Source organism: Hyperoodon ampullatus, assembly GCF_949752795.1.
Source record: "Hyperoodon ampullatus genome assembly, chromosome: 3".
Taxonomy (NCBI): Eukaryota; Metazoa; Chordata; class Mammalia; order Artiodactyla; family Ziphiidae; genus Hyperoodon; species Hyperoodon ampullatus.
In genome coordinates this window covers 67594893-67608746 of record NC_136916.1, presented here as the reverse complement: position 1 = coordinate 67608746, position 13854 = coordinate 67594893, and the positions used below count along the sequence as shown (strand labels likewise).

The 13854-nt window shown below is 42.4% G+C and overlaps 1 protein-coding gene across 2 annotated transcripts in view; it reads left to right on the top strand.

Annotated features, from left to right (window-relative positions):
- The window catches only part of OTUD7A (OTU deubiquitinase 7A), a gene marked incomplete at its 5' end in the record, with an annotated part of 167020 nt that overhangs the window by 66139 nt on the left and 87027 nt on the right, over positions 1 to 13854 (top strand). For both annotated transcript variants that reach the window (XM_079699885.1, XM_079699886.1), the window contains one exon: positions 12924 to 13142. In XM_079699885.1, coding sequence (XP_079556011.1) covers positions 12924 to 13142 — 219 coding nt within the window. The remainder of the gene's footprint in view (positions 1 to 12923; positions 13143 to 13854) is intronic.

The window sequence follows — 13854 nt, the reverse complement described above, 5'->3', positions numbered from 1 at the left end:
ACATCTCTGCTCCCTGCAATTATTTCCCGAGTAGCATAGAAGCCTCCAAACCTGTTCAAGATTGATGTTCATCATCCCATGTGCTTCGTTTTCCATGTCTTAATTACAGAAATGAGAAAAGCTCATTGTAACAAAGGAAACAATGCAAAGATCTATGAAAGCAACATAAGAGTTTTCTTCTCCACACCTCCCAAACCTCAGGGAGACTGACCAGTGGCCCCAGCTTGTTCTGTCTTCTCTGGTCCTTCTTACTTTGCTTGTTCAAAGTGCAAACACATCAGAGTCGAATGCACATAATGCACTTGGCAGAGTGCTTGTTTCATTGAACAATAAATCACAAATATTCTCTCTATTTTATTCCACAGCATACGATCATTTTTAAACCATGCCTGTTCATTGTGATTCTGTTTTTTCTTGGATTTTGTTGTTGGTGGTGGTTTTTGACACTATAGGCACTGCTAAAATAAACTTTATACCTGTAATTTGTATGTACTAGTGCTGTTATTGCTATAGGTTGGCATTTCCAAGGTGGATTTGCTGTGCCAACACGTGTTTTTTAATTTAATAACTTCAAGACTTCGTTCCTAAACACATTTCTGTTCGCCGTGTGTGAAAATGGGTGTTTCCCTTCATTCTTGCCAGGACTGGGTGTTCTCATGATGGTTTTACATTGTTTTTCTACTCCGAAGGGCAAAAAATTGTGTATTTTAACTTTCATCTTGTCATTTGCTTGTTAGCCAGTTGGATTTCCCCTTCTGTGACATGCTTGTTCACATACTTTGCCCATTTTTCTATTGATTTGTTTGCATTTTTCTTATCAATTTGTAGCATTCTTTATAATGAAGACTACAAACATTTTGTATATATATATATATGCATACACATGTCTATATATACATCCCACTATATTATTTGCCTTATGACTCTTCACAGAGTATTCTGCCTTACAGAATGTTTATGTTACTATACATTCATGGCTAATGGGTGTCCTTTTTCACTTTAGAAGTTCTCCTGGAGTGCAAAGTTACTAGCATATGTTCCTATATTTGTTTTTAAATTTTGCTCTTAGGTCTTATAATCAATTTGAAATTTTTACGAATAATAGCTAAGGATCTAGTTTTGCTTCTCTGGATTGAGAATGAGGTATTCTAGCACATTTATTGAGTAAAGCATTCCTTTCCCACTGAACTAAAATGCCAACTTTGTTGTACATTAACTTCCCCAAAATGCATTTGGCTCTGTTTCTGGACTCTGTCTGTTTGAGTGCCCACCCAGCCTGTTACACTTGACTCTTGTAGTTTCATATAGTATTACTGTCTGCAAAGGCAAGTTCCTTTATTGCTGTTCTTTTCCAAAACTTTTTCACTATTTTTGGATATTTATTCTGCCATAGTAACCTTAAAATTGGAATTCTGATTGGAATTGGATTGGATTTTTATTTTATTTTAGGAATAATTAGCATATTTTAATATTGTTTTTCCATTCAAGAACATTGCATATACCACTGCATTTATTCACATTCTGTTAAGAGTTTAGGCACAGAGAAAAGCAACTTACTTTTTGTATATTTATCTTTTATCCAGTCATTACATAAGTTCTCTTATTAATACTAATTGTTTGTTCTCAGAGAATATCTTGGGCTTTCTAAATATATAATCATAGGATCTGAAATAATTTAATATTCCTCTTAATATTTACACAATGAATTCCACTTCTCCTATTGCATTAGGTCAACCCTCCCAAACTGTTGTGAGTCAATGTTGTCTGTTTCTGTTAGCTCAGCCTTATTATTCAAGCTACATTGGAATCTCTATCTTGGATTATTCTTCTATGCTTACTCTGTTGTCTAGAAAAGCCACACTTAAGTTAGAAAGTTTAATACTCATTACCTGTTTCTTCTCTTAGCTTCATCCTTTCCACTATGCTTTGGGGCTGTATTGGTAGGTGCATATGTATCCATAACTGTTAGGTCATCTGGCTCTAATATGCTTTGTTACCAATATATAGAGTGTCTCTTTGTCCCACATAATTGTTTTTATCTTTATTTATTTATTTATTTATTTTTATTTTTGGCTGCATTGAGTCTTAGTTGCAGCATGCAGGCTCTTCGTTGTGGCAAGCAGGCTTCTCTCTAGTTGTGGTGTGGGGGTTTTCTCTTCTCTAGTTGTAGCATGCAGGCTCCAGAGCACGTGGGCTCTGTACTTTGAGGCATGTGGGCTCTAACTGAGGTGCATGAGCTCAGTAGTTGTGGTGTGCGGGCTTAGTTGCCCCGCAGCATATGGGATCTTTGTTCCCCAACCAAGGATTGAACCCATGTCCCCTGCATTGGAAGGCGGATTCTATACCACTGGACCACCAGGGAAGTCCCTGTTTTTATCTTTAAATCTGTTTTAGTTTACGTTAAACCTCTACTCTGCCTTTCTGTTGGTTCATATTTGGAATAACATTTTTTCAGCCATTATTTCAACCTTTCCTCATCCTTTTATATCAAATGTGATTCCTGGAAGTAATTTATCATCAGGTATTATTTTATTATCCAATCCAAGAGTCTCTGTCTTTTAAGCAGTGGACTTAATCCACTTACTTTATTTTTATTATTGTTGTATCTGTGCTGCTTTATGTTGTGTGTTTTATTCACCATGCTTTTTGTATGTATCTTTCTCCTTTTCTATCTTTTCTGGCTAATTAAATTTTTCAACTGGTTTGAAAGTTATACATTCTCCTTATGTAATACTTACCCCTGTTCTATTAAAACCTATATCTAGGTTCTCTCCTTATTAATTTTTAAAACTTATCAACAACTATATTTTACCCTGAAAAAGACATGTGTCTTTGTTTTTATCTTCTCCCTCCTGCCTCCATGTGCCCTCAAACATATTTAGTTTCTTTTTGTTGCTTGTTTAGACGACAATCAACTTCTTTATTTACTCACATTTATCTTTTGCTGAAAGAATAATTTTTCAAAGACTATTTTCTAAAAGAATTTTCGCATGATCAACCTCCTAACGCTGTCGGTACCTAAAGGAGTTTACATTACATACTTAAATTTTTGTTTAGTGGAATAAGAATTCTGGGTCCAAATTATTTTCCTTTAAAACCATTCCATTCCTCCATTATCTTCTTGCATCTTAATTTCACATCTTCTAAGAGATTTCCTTGACTTGCTCTTCTAACATCCTAATTTATTCTTCACATGAATCCATTCTGTTAATCAGCATTCACATTATTTCATTCCAAATTAGCCTTTCTCATTATTATTACTACTTCACATTCTCATATTCTCTCTCTTTGAACATATTTACTAGGCTTATTTTATTTTTTTTAAAGTCTTTATTGAATTTGTTACAATATTGCTTCTGTCTTACGTTTTGGTTTTTTGGCCATGAGGCATGTGGGATCTTAGCTCCCTGACCAGGGCTTGAACCCGCACCCCCTGCATTGGAAGGTAAAGTCTTAACCATTGGACCGCCAGGGAAGTCCCATCTACTAGGCTTACTTTAAAATCATGTCCTCCTTGTGCATTCCAGCCCCGGGTACTTTGTGGACTTTCTGTAACTGTGTTTGCACTGCTCAGATGTTTCCTAAGTTTTCCCTGTGAACACACAGCACCTTGCAGTTACCAGCCATCTTAGCTCGTGGTATCAGGGGAAAGGGACAAAGGCATAGTCTCTGGTTTGCCTTCCTGTGAATGAGAGCATGGGGGGAAGCACACTCAAGTTGGCAAGTTCTAAATGCTTTAATATGGGCTCAAAATGTTCTCCACTGGCTCTCTTCCCCACAGTTGGCTTTATTCCTTAGGGAACCTCTCAGCTCATTTGTTCTAGAAATTGCTAATTTGCAGGGGCTACCACCTTCTATTCTAACTGTCAGCTCACAGGGGGTGTAGGAGAGAAGAGGGAATGCTCCAGGCCTGGCCAGCCCACCTGTTCCCATTGTGGTTGGTGCCCCGTCCCAGCTGAGCATGAGCATTGCCCTGACGCTCCTCCAGCTGGCTTTAGCCAAGGTGGGGCTGGCCCACACTGTGGTGGTGATGGTTCAGGCAGTGAGCCACCAAGGGCTAGCTGGGGAGAGGAAAGGCACAGCCAGAACACCTGCCCTCAGCCCCCACCCATGGAACCCAGCTCACTCCCACTGTTCTGCTCCTGTGGGCTTCCTGGGTGGGTTAGGAAGAAGGTGCTGAGGTGTGGTCACTGACTTGTCGATCTTGTTGTATTGTTCTTAAGTTATCCTTCATTCTGCCCTTAGATCTGACTCTGATGGAACCACCTCTTCTAATCATTTGGTTCAGTCTTTCCCCCAGGCCTTCTGTGACTGTGTATTCCTTCAGAACCACACAGGACCGCCTCCTGACATCTCTCATGCAGTGGAAATCCAGACAGCTGACAACTTGGCAGTTCCTGCCCTTTTCGAGTGGCAAACAATCTAAACCATTATCTCACCCTTCCAGGGAAGGGTCTAGAAGGATCCTTCTCTCTGTTTTCACACAGATTCCAGAATCAGGGCCTTATACTGATACCTGCTGCTATCTGATTTTTATCAGATATTATTTAAGGGGAAAAAAAAGAGAACTCTATCATAAGATAATTTCATTAACTGAGCCTTGTGAACAAACATATGTATTTTTAATAAAATAGCAATTGTAATTTCTGCACTAGATCTATATATTCTTTAATTGAATTCTTCCTGAAATCACAGTGCCCTAAAATGGAAAATAAAGTCCTCCATATTCTAAATTCTAAATAAGTAACAATGACTCATGAACCAAATCTGGCCACTGCCTGTTTTTTCAATAAAGTTTTATTGGAACCCATAAAACTTTATTTATTTATTTGCTGTCTATAGCTGCTTTATTTATTTATTATTTATTCACTGTCTATGGCTGCTTTAATGCTACAAAGACAGAGTTGAGTAGCTGTGACTGAGAATTGTATGGCCCACAAAGCCTAAAATATTTATATTTGTCCCTTTTAGAAAAGTTTTGTCTACCTGCTTTAAAATATACCCAGGATTTGTTTTAATCAGGTATAATGAGACACGCAGACATGGACATGGCTATCTTAGGGGAAGAGGTTCTTATACTCACAGTTCCCTAGAAACAGGAGGCATGGCACACCCTGAAGGGACACACGGGGAAGCACCAGCATTGATCAGGAGGCCGAGGGGACAGAGGAAAACAAGGGCAGGAGCCTGTATTGTGTTTCTGTGGGAAAGATAAGGCAGGGTAAACAGACTTAGGACTGGCCAGTTTGAGTAATTTCTGTGACTCTCTGGGGCATAGGGGCCATCTCTCATTGTCTGGCACCTGGGCCTGGGGTAATTAGGGCAGGAACACGGCTTGCTAGTGTAAGAACCAGATAGAGGAAGTGATGCAGAGTATGGGCTCTGAGTTGGTTGGTTTGCATAGGAAAGATGTGCTCCTGCGTGAGTCCTTTGTTATCTCTAAGAATTGGCTAATTCTGTAGGGAAATCCTCTCCCCATTCACGGAGGCCCTGGATGCCAGAGCCTCAAGAATACAGAAAATAAGAAAACAGAGTTAATACACATCCCCTGGCCTAAATCATAGATGTTTTTTTGTTTGTTTGTTTTTGTTTTGGCTTTTTTAAATTTATTTTTTAATTGAAATATAGTTGATTTATAATGTGTTAATTACTGCTATACAGCAGAGTGATTCAGCTATACATATGTATACATCTTTTTTATATTCTTTTCCATTATAGTTCATCACAGGATATTGAATATAGTTCCCTCTGCTACACTAAATCATAGATGTTTGAGTTGGTTTTGTCAAGGCTTGGGAAATTCTGTATATTCCCTCACTATTTTTTTAACAGCTCTCTGTATTTCTCTGGGGCATAACTTTGAACACGGTAATTCCTGTTTTATTTATTTTAATTATACTTCCAAAAGAAGGATTGTTGCGTTCATGTTTAAAGAATCAGTTTGTGAGTGTGTCTGTGTATGCGTGTGTGTGTGTGTGATTACATATATGCATTCATGGACGTGGTAGTTGGGAGGAGTTAGAATTAGGAGTGTATGTTTCTTGTTATATGATCTTTAACATAATTCACTTTTAGTTCAAAAAGACTTTTTCCCTTCATGTGAAGTCTTCATGTGAAGACGCCAAATATTTAATATTTGGAACGGCTTAATAGCATCATATAACACTGTGAGTCACAATGTTTCAAAGGTCCTCATCAATTGGCAATAGGTGTTGATTGATAAGCCAAGAAGGTGTATGGATGACCCCGCCTAGCACATTACCTCTGTTGGGAGTAGTGCGGGTTCACATCACCTCGGGTGTTAGAGCAACCCATCGGGTCCTGAAGGATGGGGCAGTTCCTACTTTCCCACATTCCAGAAAGCAAGAGATGTGACCTCAGCAAGGCTTGTGAGGGGCAGAGGGGAATGGGTTCTCCTCTGACCGGCACTGGGGGAACTGGACCAGGCACAGGACAACCGGCTGGCCCACGTGCTCTGCGGCTCCTCTTCCCCATGGCCTGTTTGGTCTGCTCTTTCTTCTCGTCCTTCTTCAAAATACAACATACTTAAACACCTTGAATTCATCTCAGAATGAAATTGAAGGTGAATCAAAACAATCCGTTTGATACACAGACACTGTCTCTGAGATGTACCGTGCAGAATAAGACCATCATTTTTTGATATTGCCACAACAACAGAAAATCCAGGCAGAGAAGCATGTAGTGGCTTAATATTTGTGTCCCGGGAATCTTCGTGCAGGATGTGTTTATCAGAGTAACTTTTTTCTTTTTTTAACATCTTTATTGGAGTATAATTGCTTTACAATGGTGTGTTAGTTTCTGCTTTATAACAAAGTGAATGAGTTATACATATACATATGTTCCCATATCTCTTCCCTCTTGCATCTCCCTCCCTCCCACCCTCGCTATCCCACCCCTCCAGGTGGTCACAAACCACCTAGCTGATCTCCCTGTGATATCTGGCTACTTCCCACTAGCTATCTATTTTATGTTTGGTAGTGTATATATGTCCATGCCACTCTCTCACTTTGTCACAGCTTACCCTTCCCCCTCCCCATATCCTCAAGTCCATGCTCTAGTAGGTCTGTGTCTTTATTCCCGTCTTACCCCTAGGTTCTTCATGACCTTTCTTTTTTTTTTTCTTAGATTCCATATATATGTGTTAGCATGCAATATTTGTTTTTCACTTTCTGACTAACTTCACACTGTATGACAGACTCTAGGTCCATCCACCTCACTACAAATCACTCAATTTCATTTCTTTTTATGGCTGATAATATTCCATTGTATATATGTGCCACATCTTCTTTACCATTCATCTGTTGATGGACACTTAGCTTGCTTCCATGTCCTGGCTGTTGTAAATAGAGCTGCAATGAACATTTTGGTACATGACTCTTTTTGAATTATGGTTTTCTCAGGGTATATGCCCAGTAGTGGGATTGCTGGGTCGTATGGTAGTTCTATTTTTAGTTTTTTAAGGAACCTCCATACTGTTCTCCATAGTGGCTGTATCAATTTACACTCCCACCAACAGTGCAAGAGTGTTCCCTTTTCTTCACACCCTCTCCAGTATTAATTGTTTGTAGATTTTTTGATGATGGCCATTCTGACTGGTGTGAGATGATATCTCATTGTAGTTTTGATTTGCATTTCTCTAATGATTAATGATGTTGAGCATTCTTTCATGTGTTTGCTGGCAATCTGTATATCTTCTTTGGAGAAGTGTCTATTTAGGTCTTCTGCCCATTTTTGGATTGGGTTCTTTGTTTTTTTGTTATTGAGCTGCGTGAGCTGCTTGTAAATTTTGGAGATTAATCCTTTGTCAGTTGCTTCATTTGCAAATATTTTCTCCCATTCTGAGGGTTGTCTTCTGGTCTTGTTTATAGTTTCCTTTGCTGTGCAAAAGCTTTTAAGTTTCATTAGGTCCCATTTGTTTATTTTTGTTTTTATTTCCATTTCTCTAGGAGGTGGATCAAAAAGGATCTTGCTGTGATTTATGTCATGGAGTGTTCTGCCTCTGTTTTCCTCTAAGAGCTTGATAGTGTCTGGCCTTACATTTAGGTCTTTAATCCACTTTGAGTTTATTTTTGTGTATTGTGTTAGGGAGTGTTCTAATTTCATACTTTTACATGTACCTGTCCAGTTTTCCCAGCACCACTTATTGAAGAGGCTGTCCTTTCTCCACTGTACATTCCTGCCTCCTTTATCAAAGATAAGGTGACCATATGTGCATGGGTTTATCTCTGGGCTTTCTATTCTGTTCCATTGATCTATATTTCTGTTTTTGTGCAAGTACCATACTGTCTTGTTTACTGTAGCTCTGTAGTATAGTCTGAAGTCAGGGAGCCTGATTCCTCCAGCTCCATTTCTCATTCTCAAGATTGCTTTGGCTATTCGGGGTCTTTTGTGTTTCCATACAAATTGTGAAATTTTTTGTTCTACTTCTGTGAAAAATGCCATTGGTAGTTTGATAGGGATTGCATTGAATCTGTAGATTGCTTTGGGTAGTAGAGTCATTTTCACAATGTTGATTCTTCCAATCCAAGAAGATGGTATGTCTCTCCATCTGTTTGTATCATCTTTAATTTCTTTCATTACTGTCTTATAATTTTCTGCATACAAGTCTTTTGTCTTCTTAGGTAGGTTTATTCCTAGATATTTTATTCTTTTTGTTGCAGTGGAAAATGGGAGTGTTTTCTTAATTTCATTTTCAGATTTTTCACCACTAGTGTATATGAATGCCAGAGATTTCTGTGCATTAATTTTGTATCCTGCTACTTTACCAAATTCATTGATTAGCTCTAGTAGTTTTCTGGTAGCATCTTTAGGATTCTCTATGTATAGTAAGTATCATGTCATCTGCAAACAGTGACAGCCTTACTTCTTCTTTTCCTATTTGGATTCCTTTTATTTCTTTTTCTTCTCTAATTGCTGTGGCTAAAACTTCCAAAACTATGTTGAATAAGAGTGGTGAAAGTGGGCAACCTTGTCTTGTTCCTGATCTTAGTGGGAATGGTTTCAGTTTTCCACTATTGAGGATGATGTTGGCTGTGGGTTTCTCATATATGGCTTTTATTATGTTGAGACTTGCTACTCCAGCTTTCTTCTGATTTCCATTTACATGGAATACCTTTTTCCATCCCCTCACTTTCATTCTGTATGTGTCCCTAGGTCTGAAGTGGGTGTCTTGTAGACAGCATATATATGGGTCTTGTTTTTGTATCCATTCAGTCAGTCTGTGTCTATTGGTGGGAGCATTTAATCCATTTACATTTAAGGTAATTATCGATATGTATGTTCCTATTCCCATTTTCTTAATTGTTTTGGGTTCGTTATTGTAGGTCTTTTCCTTCTCTTGTGTTTCTTTCCTAGAAAAGTTCCTTTAGCATTTGTTGTAAAGCTGGTTTGGTGATGCTGAACTCTCACAGATTTTGCTTGTCTGTAAAGGTTTTAAATTCTCCATCAAATCTGAATGAGATCCTCGCTGGGTAGAGTAATCTTGGTTGTAGGTTTTTCTCCTTCATCACTTTAAATATGTCCTGCCACTCCCTTCTGGCTTGCAGAGTTTCTGCTGAAAGATCAGCTGTTAACCTTACGGGAATTCCCTGTGTGTTACTTGTTGTTTTTCCCTTGCTGCTTTTAATATGTTTTCTTTGTATTTAATTTTTGATAGTTTGATTAATATGTGCCTTGGTGTGTTTCTCCTTGGATTTATCCTGTATGGGACTCTCTGTGCTTCCTGGACTTGATTAACTATTTCCTTTACCATATTAGGGAAGTTTTCAACTATAATCTTCTCAAAAATTTTCTCAGTCCCTTTCTTCTTCTCTTCTTCTTCTGGGACCCCTATAATTCGAATGTTGGTGCGTTTTTTGTTGTCCTAGAGGTCTCTTAGGCTGTCTTCATTTCTTTTCATTCTTTTTTCTTTATTCTGCTCTGCAGTAGTTATTTCCACTATTTTATCTTCCAGGTCACTTATCCATTCTTCTGCCTCAGTTATTCTGCTATTGATCCCTTCTAGAGTATTTTTAATTTCATTTATTGTGTTGTTCATCATTGCTTGTTTCCTCTTTAGTTCTTCTAGGTCCTTGTTAAATGTTTCTTGCATTTTCTCTATTCTATTTCCAAGATTTTGGATCATCTTTACTACCATTATTCTGAATTCTTTTTCAGGTAGACTGCCTATTTCCTCTTCTTTTGTTAGGTCTGGTGGGTTTTTACCTTGCTCCTTCATCTGCTGTGTGTTTTTCTGTCTTCTCGTTTTGCTTATCTTACTGTGTGTGGGGTCTCCTTCTCGCAGGCTACAGGTTCGTAGTTCCCATTGTTTTTGGTGTCTGTCCCCAGTGGCTAAGGTTGGTTCAGTGGGTTGTGTAGGTTTCCTGGTGGAGGGGACTAGTGCCTGTGTTCTGGTGGATGTGGCTGGATCTTGTCTTTCTGGTGGGCAGGTCCACATCTGGTGCTGTGTTTTGGAGTGTCTGTGGCCTTATTATGATTTTAGGCAGCCTCTCTGCTAATGGACAGGGCTGTGTTCCTGTCTTGCTAGTTGTTTGGCATAAGGTGTTCAGCACTGTAGCTTGCTGGTCATTGAGTGAAGCTGGGTGTTGGTGTTGAGATGGAGATCTCTGGGAGATTTTTGCCGTTTGATATTACGTGGAGCTGGGAGGTCTCTTGTGGACCAGTGTCCTGAAATTGGCTCTCCCACCTCAGAGGCACAGCCCTGACTCGGCTGGAGCACTAAGAGCCTGTCCTCCACATGGCTCAGAATAAAAGGGAGAAAAAATAGAAAGAAAGAAAGAAAGAAAGAAAGAGAAAGAGGATAAAATAAAATAAAATACGATAAAATAAAATAAAGTTATTAAAATAAAAATAATTATTAAGAAAAAAAATTTTTAAGTAAAAAAAAGAAAAAAACAGACAGAACCCTAGGACAAATGGTGAAAGCAAAGCTATACAGACAAAATCTCACACAGGAGCATACACATACACACTCACAAAAAGAGGAAAAGGGGAAAAAATAATCTATCTTGCTCCCAAAATCCACCTCCTCAATTTGGGATGATTCGTTATCTATTCAGGTATTCCACAGGTGCAGGGTACATCAAGTTGATTGTGGAGCTTTAATCCACTGCTTCTGAGGCTGCTGGGAGAAATTTCCCTTTCTCTTCTTTGCTCGCACAGCTCCCGGGGTTCAGCTTTGGATTTGGCCCCGCCTCTGTGTGTAGGTCGCCTGAGGGCGTCTGTTCTTCGCTCAGACAGGACGGGGTTAAAGGAGCCGCTGCTTCGGGGACTCTGGCTCACTCAGGCTGGGGGGAGGGAGGGGTACGGATGTGGAGCGAGCCTGTGGCGGCAGAGGCCGGCGTGACGTTGCACCAGCCTGAGGCACGCCATGCGATCTCCCAAGGAAGTTGTCCCTGGGTCACGGGACCCTGGCAGTGGCGGGCTGCACAGGCTCTCGGGAGGGGAGGTGTGGATGTGACCTGTGCTTGCACACAGGCTTCTTGGTGGCGGCAGCAGCAGCCCCAGCGTCCCACGCCCGTCTCTGGGGTCCGTGCTTTTAGCCGCGGCTTGCGCCCGTCTCTGGAGCTCCTTTAAGCAGTGTTCTTAATCCCCTCTCCTCACGCACCAGGAAACAAAGAGGGAAGAAAAAGTCTCTTGCCTCTTTGGCAGCTCCAGACTTTTCCCGGACTCCCTCCCGGCTAGCCGTGGCGCACTAGCCCCCTTCAGGCTGTGGTCACGCAGCCAACCCCAGTCCTCTCTCCCTGGGATCTAAGCTCCGAAGCCCAAGCCTCAGCTCCCAGCCCCCACCCATCCCGGAGAGCGAGCAGACAAGCCTCTCGGGCTGGTGAGTGCTGGTCGGCACCAATCCTCTGTGCGGGAATCTCTCTGCTTTGCCCTCCACACCCCGGTTGCTGCGCTCTCCTCCACGGCTCCGAAGTTTCCCCCCTCCGCCACCCGCAGTCTCCGCCCACAAAGGGGCTTCCTAGTATGTGGAAACCTTTCCTCCTTCACAGCTCCCTCCCACTGGTGCAGGTCCTGCCCCTATTCTTTTGTCTCTGTTTATTCTTTTTTCTTTTGCCCTACCCAGATACGTGGGCAGTTTCTTGCCTTTTGGGAGGTCTGAGGTCTTCTGCCAGCATTCAGTGGGTGTTCTATAGGAGCAGTTCCATGTGTAGATGTATTTCTGGTGTATCTGTGGGGAGGAAGGTGATCTCCGCGTCTTACTCTTCCGCCATCTTCTCCTGTCTCCCAGAGTAACTTTAATAAAGGTGACCTATCTTAAAATACAAGCCTCAGTGGAGGAAGCCGAGTGGATTGCTTCTCACTTTAAAAATGTAAATGCATAAAAACAAAGGCAGTCCCCCGTGTAGCATTTCATTCCAGAGGAAGGCAGCTCTGCTGAGCTGAATTCCGTGTAACTTAAGACCCAGGAAGCAAGTCTGGTGATCTTTAAGGTTGCTGAGTATTTGTGCGGTGGACTTACCCTTGGCCTCCTTCTAAGTGGTTTCATGACTAAGTGCCATGTGCCAGGTTGTGGTGACGTTAGCCCAGCATGAGGGAGACCTGCAGAGAACACTGGGAGGGTGGCAGGGCTTGTGCGGGGGGTAATGGGTGTATGGGTGTCCATGGGTGTGCCTCTGTGTGTGGTGTGTGTGTGTGTGTACATGTGTATGTGTGCCGCATGAGTGTGTCATGTGTGTTTACACGTGCGTGTGTCATGTGTGCATGCACGTGTATGTGTGCACACGGGTGGGTGTGTCATGTGTATATGGTCACATGTGGGATGTGTGTCGTGTGTACATGCACGTGTGTGTGAGCATGTGTGCGTGTGTGTCGTGTGCACACGTGTGGGATGTGTTGTGTGTGCATGCAGAGGCCCGCATCTCTCAACCCCCCTCATCTCCCTCCCCCCACCCCCGCAGAGAAGCGGCTCTCGCGCGGGATCTCCCACGCCAGCTCGGCCATCGTGTCCCTGGCGCGGTCCCACGTGGCGAGCGAGTGCAGCAGCGAGCAGTTCCCACTGGAGATGCCCATCTACACGTTCCAGCTGCCGGACCTGAGCGTGTACAGCGAGGACTTCCGGAGCTTCGTGGAGCGAGACTTGATCGAGCAAGCGACCATGGTGGCTCTGGAGCAGGCGGGTAGGTACCCCCCAGGCAGGTCTGCCTGGTCGGGAGGAGGGGCGGGGGCGAGAGGGATGCGCGATCCGGCTCCACACGCTGTCGGGCTCCGGTGCCTGCGGGCCCTGCCCGGCCCTAGCCTGGCGCCGGTGGATGTGGGGCGAGGACTACGTGGTGCCCAGATCTCCTGAGTGTTCCCTTTGTCGCTAATACAGCCTGGCCAGGTCAGCCCCCCGACAAAGAGAACCCCAGGCTGCTTTGCCTTACTTCTCTCCTTTCCCATCCAATCCCTGCCCCCCAGTTGGGTGCGGAACAAAAGATAAGAAAGACCCTGTGCTTGGAGAGAAATAAGAGACCCTGTCAATTCCTGTGGACACAGGCAAGTTAGGTGACCTCTTTGAGCCTCAGTGTTCCAGTCTGCAAAGACTTGGAGAAGATGGATGCCGGCCTGGTGAGGCTGAGCTGTTAGATGGCACGTGCCCTACGGAGCTGCTCCTCTCCTGCCCTCCCCAAGCCCCACTCCCACCCTCACAGGCACCCCAGCCTCCAGGTTAAGGAAACATAAAACTTGACTTTGGTTTCCTCCCTCTCCTTAATGTTTCTCTGACATCCTGATGAGGATGAGATTCAGGGAGCAAACCAAAACTTGTCTTCTTTGGAGCGCATAAGGATAAAATAACTAGTTCCAAACAAATTCTGCAACAGATGTTGGTTCTTCCTGAGAAGCGCGGCC